General features: G+C 40.0%; 1 protein-coding gene across 3 annotated transcripts in view; it reads right to left on the minus strand.

The window, feature by feature from the left end:
- The window catches only part of ATP2A2 (ATPase sarcoplasmic/endoplasmic reticulum Ca2+ transporting 2), a 69874-nt gene that overhangs the window by 19566 nt on the left and 38180 nt on the right, over positions 1-12128 (minus strand). For all 3 annotated transcript variants that reach the window (XR_005455337.1, XM_038762456.1, XM_038762455.1), the window contains exons 7-9: positions 11409-11494; positions 9229-9693; positions 773-861 (exon numbers count right to left, since the gene is read on the minus strand). Coding sequence is in view for 2 of the 3 variants with exons in the window: in XM_038762456.1 (XP_038618384.1) it covers positions 773-861; positions 9229-9693; positions 11409-11494 (640 nt within the window). In the remaining variant the exon portion in view is untranslated. The remainder of the gene's footprint in view (positions 1-772; positions 862-9228; positions 9694-11408; positions 11495-12128) is intronic.

Here is a 12128-nt window from a genome sequence, read left to right on the forward strand (position 1 = left end):
AGGCACGGAGAAGTTAAGTGACTCGCCCAAAGTCACACAGCTGACAGTTGGCGGAGCCGGGGTTCGAACCCATGACCTCTGACTCCAAAACCCGGGCTCTTTCCACTGAGCCACGCTGCTTCTCTACAAGAACCTATTTTCCCTCTCCCTTCGGCTATAAGCCTCTTGTGGGCCAGGTCTAATCTACTCTGTGGTACTTGAGTACTCAAATGATGAATCTGTCAATAATACTTCGGTTTTCCCCTTCACTCACTAAGGCTGGAAAATTTATTTAGCTTGGAAAGGAATGCAGGTTACTGTCTTTTTAGAAGTTAAGGTACTTAAGATGCAACTTTTTTTGAAACCAAGATTTACGGGTAATACTTAACACTCCAGATTACCATTTTACTCAATGCAGCTTTTAAATGCTAGGTTGCTTAAAAAAGCCACATTAAGTCTGTACAGTACTGGAACTTAAAATCTTAATAACTGAAAATTCTCCTTTGTACTACAGTTATGCTTTTCCTGGCACCATTTACAAGGAGAAGCTGGCGGATCCATTCAAGATCACAATTCAGGAAGAATCCAACCAGTAAAATAATACATTAACATTTCAATTTCATGATTTCCACTGAATTTTTCCATTTTTACTGCTAAGCTCCGGTTAAGTATTCTTTTGAGAAAGCTTTCTTTTTGAGTGTTGGTTTGAGTATGATTTCCTTCGGGCCTGATGAAAGAGGCTCCCATGAATGAATAATCTGGCCCAAAATTAATCTAATACACCATGACTTACACGTCTCCAAGCGGAGCATATGTTGATCCAGTTATGGTGAACTCATTCAGGGAGCAGCTATCTCCTTCCACTCTGTCCAGAATAAACATCTGTAGAAGAAAATTTAAAAATATTAAGCTTACAGCTGGATAAACCTTTGGACCAAATCACCTGATATTCAATTTAATCCACAGAGATACTAAACAGTTCACTAAAAGAAGACATTTAGTACAAAATACAACTTTAATTGATAAATGTGGTTAGTCATGCTTTTTGTTTATTCTTCATTTTGCAAGCTGATTGTTCCTTGGTAAACAACAGTATATTGAAATACTGGGCTGTCTAATGACTCAACCTTTAGTCCTAAAATTACTACAACCAAGCAGCTTGACAAATATCAACTGAAAATTAGTTGCTTAAATACTCTCAAGAAACTGTGTATTCTCTGAGACCAACATTAAACCCTTTCATTCTTAGTTTTACTATCGGCACCCTGTTGTTCAGCTAGTAAAAATGAAGAATGATGAAAGTCTTGGTCCTCACATGACATTTACTTGCTACATTAAGTACTAATGTACATACCCAGCTGTAATCTATTTTAATATCTTTCTCCTCACTAGTGTTTAAGCTCCTTGATGGCAGGGAGTGTGCTTATTAATTCTATTCCCCTGTGCTCTCCCAAGCCCTAAGTACAGTGCTCTGCACACAGTAAGTGCTTGATAAATTGATCCCCTTTTCTGTAAAAAAATTCTGAACTAAAACCCAGGACATATTTTAAGTATATAATGAACTAAATAAAAAGGTCTTCAATAAGATCAGTAGTGGAGATACTACTTTATATAATTCATACCTATAATTAATTTCAGCAAGGACAAAAAGGAAGGTTTTTTGCTTTTGGTACATAAGGGAAATGTCCGCTTTCCTTTCACCCTTCCATTTCCTTCCAATGCATATTTCTGACAATGGCTGTATTAGCATTGCATAGAAATAATTTATGAAACACTTTGAAATGAAAATTGAGATGGAAGTCAAGAACTATTTGGAATCCTCTAATTTTGATTCCTGAAAACAATGCTTGAGCACACTTATGTAGTTGACAGCCTTGTCTCTGAGTACAACTCTCAGTAAAACTAACTTTGCTTTAGAGAAGTAGACAAATTAGCTGCACGTAGGAACTAATACTTTGATTTTAGCCAAAGTATAGGGTTGAGAACACCACTGAAGGAATTATATGCACTTTAGGGCCTTTAAAAAAATTTGGCCCCGGTCTTAAGTTCATGAAGTATATGTATCAAGGAGCAAGAGGAAGGGAGACATGGCTAGGATATTTTACCCTTCTCTATTTCCCAGAAACACTTGAGAACAAAAAGGATTTTTGGAGAGCTTTTGAGAGCCCTCTCTGTCGAGAATTTCTAGGAGTGAAATGGACTCCTGTTAGGGGCTATAAGACTAGCTGCCAGCCCTGCTCTCAGAATTAATTTAGGGTATTAAGATTCTAGAGCCAGTTCAAAGCAATACAGTCCATTCTCTGATAATACAGGGGATAGTTCTTGATGAATCTCAGTTTAAGGAAAGGGGGCATTATAATAATATAATATAATAATATAATAATTTAGACTGTGAGCCCACTGTTGGATAGGGATTGTCTCTATGTTGCCAACTTGTACTTCCCAAGCGCTTAGTACAGTGCTCTGCACCCAGTAAGCGCTCAATAAATACGATTGATTGATTGATTTGACTGACGTTGACTCTGCAAATCTTGGACTCAAGGTGAGGGCTCTTTACTGGAATAAGAATGAGGACATATGTACAAAGGATAAGCGACATGAGGCAGCCTGTTCAGGCTTTTATCTTCTCAGACTCCCTTTCCCCCTCCAGTGTTTTGACAGCATAAGCCCTACTGAAAACAGCAAGTTCGAATAGTTCTGAGAAGCACCACCTATGAATGGGAAGCAGCTGTTGCTATCTTAAAAGCGTTCACATCATTGGAAACTCTGGTACGGTACTTATTAAGGTGCCACTCCAGTAGATTCTTCAGCTTGCCCCAGATGTGGCAGAAATGGAGGCTACTTAAAACCGTGCCACAGGGTAGATCTAGTACAACATCCTCACATATAAAGTAGGTTAAGAAGTTTTTGGAGTGCTAGCCTGTACAACTGTAACAGGAAAAGGTTGCACTTGTCTAGCCATTTTGGCTAGCAAACATTTAGAGATGGCTTCTCCTCAAAATGTGTGACCCCAGGGGATAAACAACTGTTTATCTTTGACTCTCAAGAGATTTTTAGTAGTACAGAATATAAATTCTAAAGGCTCAAAGTGTGGAAACTCAATCCTTGGAAGAAAAAGGGGGCTGGGGGGGGGGGGGGAATCTGGTTGATATTTTATTTTGTTTTTCTGTTGCTGGGTAGGAGGGAGGTGAGAGAGAGAGAAAGGAAGGGGGACAGACAGATAAGGGGAGAGGGGAGGAGCCGGACCTAGAGAGTCCAAATGAACACACAACATAGTTTTATTTTTGTAGAATCTGGTGAAAGGAAGCTTTGGTCATGAGAGCCCAAATTTCACTAATGTACTGGAAAATCTTTCCAGCTCAGGAATTCTAAGCTACAGCTGTGCAAGGATTTTGATTGGAGGAATAAGTTTAGACAACGCTTCCAAGGATCCTTTGATTAGTAAGGAGCTATCCTCATCTCTAGTATAATGGAGAGATTGGAAGGGAGAGACCAAATGCCAGGCCAACTCTTTGAAGTTGCTTTGAGACCTGACCAGTGAAGGCGGATGCGGAATCAATCTATAGCTTTTGTCGAAGGCCTACTGTGTGCAGAGCTCTGTCCTAAGGGCTTGGGAGAATAGGAGAAATACCCTGGAAGAAGTTGAAAGGGGCAGTCACTTGCGTCCACTGTCTTGCATAGGCATCGAAGAGATCCTGTGACTACCACTGGGTGTAAATGGCATGACCTAACACTGGTCTCAATGAGGATGAAATGCCCTATGCTCTCAGGGTATTTAGGTGGGCTACGTTGTTAGAACTATAGGGAGCTCCTGAAGGGTTGTATTCTTGAATTCCAGGGCAATCACAGTAAAGCAACCAGTGGTTTAATTGGAATTGATGGGTTGGGAATTAGATGGTTCACGGATAGCTCCACGGCTCACATGTTTTGAAATAATTCCTATATCATGGTGATGTCCATCACTAGTAAATGTTTGCCACATTACTGTACAACGGTAAAGTTGCTAACAAGGAGTACTACACAGTACAGTAAGCCTGAAACAGAGACTGGGAAGTTGAGCAGCATCACACCCTCACCACCACCACACCAGATCCACTCGCGCCAACTTGTGGATTGTGTTGTACCAGAACAGGCTTTTCCTAATTATATCCCAATTGTGAAATGAAAACAAGTGCTACAACAGTAAAACATAGTATATCTGGTAAGGGGGCAGTTCCATGATTGGATGTACCAAGACACTGACAATGACAACCAATGGCTGGTCAAGGAAAGAAAGTGCCACGGTCATCACTTTGTAGGAAAGGACCCAAACTGTTTCCCTTCTTTGGGTTCTTGGGAAGAGGCAACCCAAATCGGATGTGGCCACCTTAACTTAAAAAGAGTGAGGAGCTTCCGTGCTACAGCCAGGTTATTTGTTTGGATTTGTTTGTGGAGCTTAGATTGTCATGTATTTTGTTGCTGGACAGGAATGCACTCGTCACCTGGCTGGCCAGAGTGGCTCCTCAAGTCCAAGGAAATGCTGAATTTGAAACCCATGCTCCAGAGTAACATCACAGTGGATTCCAAACTTTCTTGCTGACTCCAAGGTACTCAGCCAGGAAGATGAGGGACCAGAGAGAATCGGTCTCCATCAAACCACCAGGACTGCCGTGCATTTTGTAAAAACCTCAGAAGCAAACGCTTGCCTGAAAGGGAGGGAGCAAAATTGGACTTGCCTATGTGGAACTGGAGAAATCCGCAGTTTCCAGGGTGTATATGATATGAAGGTAGACAATGTCCAGGCTAAGAAGAAATGTCACCCCCAAAGGTGTGGATTGTGCTTCGTGATTCAGCTTTTGGTTCAGGAACTAGGCTTAAGAGTTGGACTTGAGCCTTAGAATTGGTAATAGAATCACACTTTTTTTTGTTATAGGCACTACCTCTGAATGAAGCTTGGGTACACAGTTCTGGAAAGGACTGAAATGAGAGGGCCGTTGGAGTATGGGATGGAGAGAGGTGGGTAGAGAACTGAGAAGAAAAGGTTCTAAAATTCTGAGAATTTTAGTCAGAACCCAAGTGCCTGGGGTCCAGAAGTCAGAGTGATGCCTGACCACTGCTGGTGGAACTCAGGCAGCTGATCTCCACAGATACGTTCATTTAAAATGGTGGCTAGGTATATGTGGTTACTAGAGGCACCATTATGAAGTATACAATTGATTTCTACAGAGTGTAAACTGAGCCCTGTGGGGATGACCACACTTGGGTTTGTTGGTCCATGCCAAAACCCCAGTGTCAGTCAGATGTTCTTCAGAGATAATGAAGAAAAAAGATATGCTGAGGTCTATTTTCCAGGGGTTAAAAATTGATTGATACTTTCCTCTAAATAGCTGACAGAAGCTGAGGCTTTCTGTATTATGCTAGAGGAGTAAATCTTTCCAGCCTATAGGTGAAGGATTCAATTGCTTTGATCTTTATTGTAGCAATGTCCAAATCCCTAACCGCTCTGACCTGGAACACCCAAGAACTAGGTGAGGGATGGTTTTGTGTACAGCTTAAAGGGTTTTAACTAGCTTGATGAGATCTAGAGGCTCTCTCCCATTCCTTGCTGGTTTTTTTACTATGCCAAGAAGGATCTACAGCACCCTGTCCTGATCCACCTAGTACGTTGACTTGTGGCTCTGGGTAAGTCCTTAGCACTAAAACTGAGAACAGAGAGGGAGGAATCTTTGTGCAGGGGGTTTAAAAATAAATCTACCTCAGCTGTGAGGAAGGCTCAACTGTTATAAAATAGGTTCACATGACTGACTGTCTCCCCCTTCTAGACTGTGAGCCCACTGTTGGGTAGGGACTGCCTCTATATGTTGCCAACTTGTACTTCCCAAGCACTTAGTACAGTGCTCTGCACACAGTAAGTGCTCAATACAATTGATTGATTAACATTTCATTATCTTTCATCTACCCCAGGGCTTAGTACAGTGCTTGGCATGGGGTACTTAAAACTATCATCATCACCAGGCTGTTCCTAGATGGAGTCATCTGAAGACTTGGGTCTCAGACTGGCACTCTTACCCTTGTGCCCGTGGACAGAAACATAAAGCTTTGTTTTGTAAGACTTATATACAGTTTTCATTATGATTTGTAATAGGTGAGGAATCATTAGGTTTCTGGGTAGTTGAAACTGGTACTGATAAAAGGAAGAAAGGAACAGAATGAGGAGGTGGAGAACTAGCTCAGCCCTATTTTTCAGCTCCAACAAGGCAGAAGTGAAGGGGAAGGATGGTAAAGAGGGAGGGTGCTATCACAGTGGTGTGCTGGGGACTCCTTAGGAAGCAGATTTGCCCTACTCCCTCAGGACAGAGGTGGCAATTGCTCTGAGTTGTTGGGCAGAGATGGTCTTACCAAGCAATGAGAGAGGGGGAACATGGCCTGGAGATGGGGTGCGGGGTGTTGTGTGTCGGGGAGGGTGGGAGGTTTTAGACCTGACGCCTAAATAGCTGTGGTTAAAAGCACAACCTCCTGTGATTTGTTGATTGAATTTTTGCAGTTCACTTCCCTAGTAGCGGAGAAAGGGCATTCAAACACTCCAGAACAAAATCTTGGTGGAGACTGATCCTGGCATATGAATTTTTGAGGGGAAAAGTGTGGAAGGGCAAGGCTGGACAAACACAGGAGTTAAGACTTAAGGGCCGGAAAGAAAAGTTTCTCTTTTCAGTGGTATGGGTAGAGTTCAGCCTGAGCAGGTGGCATAATGAAAGGGGGAGAGTGTACTGGTCTTCCTGTAAAGTCACAAAGGTTCTTGCTGCAGGGAACCAGAAGAAAAACTGAGGGATGGAGTGGCTGATTTTTTCATAATTCTGGGAAGAACAAAGGCTGACCTTGACAACAGGCTGCCTATTCCTCTTGATATGCAGTCTCTCTGAGCTTTACAACAAGAAGTCTGGTAGCAAACCAGCTCGGTCACCTGCCTAACGAAAACTATCTTTGGAGGATAATTTAGATTTCTGCATATTCTGCTTATAAACATAGCCATATTATACACTGAGCTAAAAAGTGCATTCTAGTTAGCAATTCAGGCTAAGAGGGCCTTTTAGTTCTCTTCGGCTGCCTAACTTTGCGAATAGTATGTTTCGTTAAAGAAACAAGGGAACAAGGAGCTAAAAATAAGACGGTCAACACATTTTTAGCACAATAAATTATGTTACTTTTCAACAAAATATTTAAATTCCAAAGGCATACAAATGTCTCTGGGGTAAAAACATTTTTACTGAAGTTTGTCCAATGGGCACACAAAAGGCAAATTAAGCCAGTAGATATTCCTTGGGTTTAAAGAAAAACCGTGTCCTGAATTTTTTTTCCATACGGATCCTGGCACCAAGTGAAAGGATGTCTCAATAGCATATTGTACTGAGAGGGTTTCTTGAAAAGGCAAGGGCAATGTAAACAGTAAAACAGGATGCCTGCATATGCCTAAAAGAAATGACCTTTCAAAGTGACACCCAAAAATAATATTCACATTATTTGGCATGAGGACACACAAAAATCTTAACTTTAAATAAAAACTTTAAATTCTACTGCCATTCAAAAACCTACAATTTTTAACCTAGATGTACTTGAAGATTATTAGTTTCAGGTAAAGAAAGCACCCTGCTAGCTGAACGATGAAAGACTCCCTGAGAAGGCAAGGGCGGTTATGCAATACTACCGCAAGGAATCTCCTGGAGAATACTGATGAGCTGTTGCTTTATGTCTCTTAGGTATAAAAACTACAAAACAGTATGGAACAAATGAGAAGTCCTGACCTCAATTACTTAAAGAGGTTACCAAAAACAGGCTAAGTCTTTAAAGGTGCTTTCATGCATTCGAAATTTGGATCTCAGTCACTTTTATAATAAATTATTCAAAGTCATGCAAAAGTCAATGAGATTTTGTTTCCACAATCACAATCAAAGTAAGTTCTCCCTTAATGTTTTCACCTCCCATTTTGGTTAAAATGTGACAGAAAAATTAGGGAACATTCTTCCAACAGCATACACGTATCTGGACAAAAATACGTGGGTGAAGAACATGTCTACCAACTCTGTTTTTTTTTGTAATAATAATCATGGTACTTGTTAAATACTTACTATGTGCCAAGTACTGCTCTAAGCATTGGGGTAGATACAAATCAATCAGGTTGGACACAGTCCCTGTCCCACATGGGGCTCACACAAGTTAAGTTAAGAAGTTAAGGCGGCCCAGGAGACATGTGACAGAGCTGGGATTAGAACCCAGTTCCTTCTGAATCTCAGGCCCATGTTTTATCCACGATAACATGCTGCTTCTTGTACTATCTCAACCACTCAGTACAGTGCTCAAAAAATTCCACTGATTGACTGATATTGAAGAAAGGGTTGTTTACATTTGCACAGTCACGGTCTAAGTACTGCAACCCAAGTTTTCCCTAATGGAGAATGTCAAGAATGTCAATGTCTTTGCATTAGACAACTGACAGTAGATCATTTTCATGGATGCCAAGAAAATCTGGAGCAAACAAACAAAACAAAACCCCTTAATGATAAGAAAGAACTCAATCATCCATTGTGATATACACTTTGGGTTTTGGTTTTTTTTTTTTTTAGGGAAGCACAGAGAGCAAAATGGAGGGACAGTAAATAAAGGGACAAAAAAAGTCAAAATAATTTGGTCACTTTTGTTTTGGGGAGAGGCTGAAATAATCCTGCTTCCCTAACCCTAATACACAGATATAGAATCCTAAGGAATAATGGATGAATAAAAATTAAAATAAATACATATGAAGAGGAACAAAAATTCAGATTCCTGTAGGATTGAGTACTTCTAGAGAAAGGCTTCCAATAGCTGCTTCTTTTTAACCCCTTTCACACGCCACATCAGAGGGGAGGCTGATCTCAGGAAATATGCTGGAACACGGAAAGTCATAAATCTATATGGTACACTAAAAATACCTTTTCAAAAATACACACCACAGTCCTACACATGTCCAACATTATAATCCTGCGACAACCCCACACTAATAGGAGACTACACAGACAGAAAAAGTCTGTGGAAAATGCTGGACTTTGGAATGCATGAGGAGATTGCTTTAGGGAACAATCACCAATATGACCAAAATAGAAACCCACTTTAAAATATACAAAAAGGCAAGGATTTAGGACATTGTAGAAAGGTGAGAAATTTGTTAATAAAAAGGCAAGGCACACCCCCAGAATTCTTGACATAGAAATAGGAAAGTTTGAAATAAATGCCCCTTACCCTGCAAACTGACATCTGATTGGTGGTAAGGGTGCCTGTCTTGTCAGAGCAAATAACGGATGTACAACCCAGGGTTTCTACGGATGGGAGACTTCTAACAATTGCATTCTTTTTTGCCATTCTCCGAGTTCCAAGGGCCAAGCAGGTGGTAATGACAGCAGGCAGACCTTCTGGAATAGCAGCAACAGCAAGAGCAACTGCAATTTTAAAGTAATAGATAGCACCTCTAATCCAAGAGCCACCATGAACTGGATCATTGAAATGTCCAATGTTTATTATCCACACTGCAATGCAAATGAGGGAGATAACTTTGGACAGCTGCTCTCCAAACTCATCCAGTTTCTGCTGGAGGGGTGTCCTCTCCTGTTCGGTAGCCACCATTTCATCCCGGATCTTGCCAATTTCAGTGTTCACTCCAGTTGCTACCACCACTCCCATTCCTTTTCCAGCAGCAATGTTTGTACCCTAAAACAGATGGTGGAAATTTTTTTAAAAAAAAATAATTGTTCCAGAAGTATAATTAAGTGGGCTTCTTTCAAGCTAGATTTTCAGACAATAGTCTCAATCAAGACATTTGTGATCTTGATTTTTACGTAACAGCTACTTTAAGAACAGCAACACTTATGATTCTTATACTTATCAATTCTTGATACATTATTTTTAGTTCTACGTTGGCAGCAATGGAGTTGTGAGCTTGGTAATGAAGGCTTTTGTACTCCTTAAGACATTAAAACTTTTAAAGGTTGTTCACAAATCCAGGTTTAACCGGTTTGTGCGGGGGTGGGGGGAGGGTTGGGGAGGAGAACCAAAACATTTTTACACTTTTACCATTTTTGCATCCATGAATTTTGATAAATTTTACTTTTGATTAGAATTGGGAACAGTTATTCTGAATATCAAATTACAGAAGTATGGAATAACTAATAAATACTTGTTCTGTCCTGAATAAATCTCATCTCCCCACCCACACTGCCTATGCAAAACTGTTATGCTCTTATACAGAGAAGTGTCATGGGAGAATGGGGTACTTATTACTCAGTTGCTTCACTCCCTGTTTCTTTCCCCCTCTTCTAGATTGTAAACTCCTTGAGAGCAGGGATCATGTCTACTTACTCTACTGTACTCTCTAAAGCAGTTAACACAGTGCTCTGCAAGGTGAAAGTGCTCAATAACAATTCATTTGATCTGGGTTCGTTTTATGGAATATTATCACAAAAGAAGGAAAACTCTTGAGCTAACTGCATGATCAGTGTCTTTCTAAACATTTGGAAATTTTGGTTTAAAGTCAAAAGCAATTAAACTGAATATTCCAGTATTTTCATCATGCTGAACAAAATGTACGCAGTTTTCCTTTATGACAGATGTCATCAGCCATTACAAACATCACTTAACTATAAGAACTAGGATTTAAAAGAGTGAGTACTGTAGGCAGATGGAGATAAAAATACACTTGAAGAACCCATTTTCAACAGAAATTTAACTGAGCTAAATGTAAACTACATTGCAAACTCATTAGACGGTTCCTCTCCATAGCATAAATCCAAATGCATATTTTTTGGCCCTTTTTTGTCCTGAAAACCTGCGTTATTTCCAGCAGCTGGAAAGGTGGCCTTCAGCCATTTTAACTCTAGAATCCAAAAGATCACTACCTAGCAAGCAACTTGCACAATTTCAGATCTATTAAAATCATTTTAACCTCTTGGCTTGCTTTTTACTAGTTAATTTTACATTGCTTAACCTTTGAAATTCAAGAAATTTAAGTGAGCGCACTCACTTATTCAGTGGTCGACGTTTCTATACTCTAACCCTGCGCTATGGCAGTGTCCCAATGTCTCATGTAGTGACAAAATAAATTCAAGATGAAGTCTTTATAACTTTCCTGCATTTACTTAATTGTCCAAAGTAAATGTAAAAAATAAAATGTACATCCATCCTTTGGATGCAGGGATTTATGTTCACAATTCCCTGACTCAAACTTTCCCCTCAGATCTTCTAACCTGCTCAATTTAAATGTGAGCTGATGAGTATATTCTCAATTTAAAATTTCTACGGCAGTAATTTGATAAATTTTATAAACTGTAAAAGAAAAACATGCACAGCTTCTGAATTTAGCTGGAGAGGGAAAGATAGATGTGTGTGCTAAATCAGCTTCCAATAAAGCCATTTAGGAAAGTACTTACAGAAAAGAGCATATTCTTCTTATCTTGGTTTACAGCACGTGGATCGGGCACTGGATCAGTGTGTTTAATTACAGATACAGATTCACCTGAGTATTATAGGAATATTTAGATTAATATCACCATAAAATGTAAAATTAACCTAAAACTCTGTTCACATATACATAATGGTTCAGTTAGGCTAAGATCCATTTAATAATCCCCACGATCGCTGTTCAGTAAAACACTGTCAAATAAAGCAAAGGAAAAAGAGATATGAACAAAACCTAAAATTTTATAAAACCACGAAAGTGAGAGCAGAGGTGAATTCACAGTAAAACTGATCAAGAGTGTGAGGGGAGTGAACTTGCTTGGTCTTTGTTTTATTTAGGCTCCCACATAAATTATTCTCATAAACTAAAAGCAATTCAGAACTTAAAGCACTTCCTTTTCCTAACCCAAACCACAAATTACAAGCTAACCTGTTTCTTATGGCCCTGAAGTAAAATCTCAACCAATTCACTAAAGGACTCGAGAGCTGGAAGAAGCATAAAAGATGAGCACGCAGAATTATTAGTGGATTTGGGACAACCCCCACAGTTACAGCCTAAAGTCAAAGACAAATTATAGGTTGCAGGGGAGGGGGTGATTGGAGGTTTAAAAATTTGAGAGTATGTACAAGGTGCACTCAGAAGTGTTCACTAAAATCCCAAAACTAGGACCCGGGAGTGAAGCATGGAGGAG

Source organism: Tachyglossus aculeatus, chromosome 21 (genome assembly GCF_015852505.1).
Source record: "Tachyglossus aculeatus isolate mTacAcu1 chromosome 21, mTacAcu1.pri, whole genome shotgun sequence".
NCBI lineage: Eukaryota > Metazoa > Chordata > Mammalia > Monotremata > Tachyglossidae > Tachyglossus > Tachyglossus aculeatus.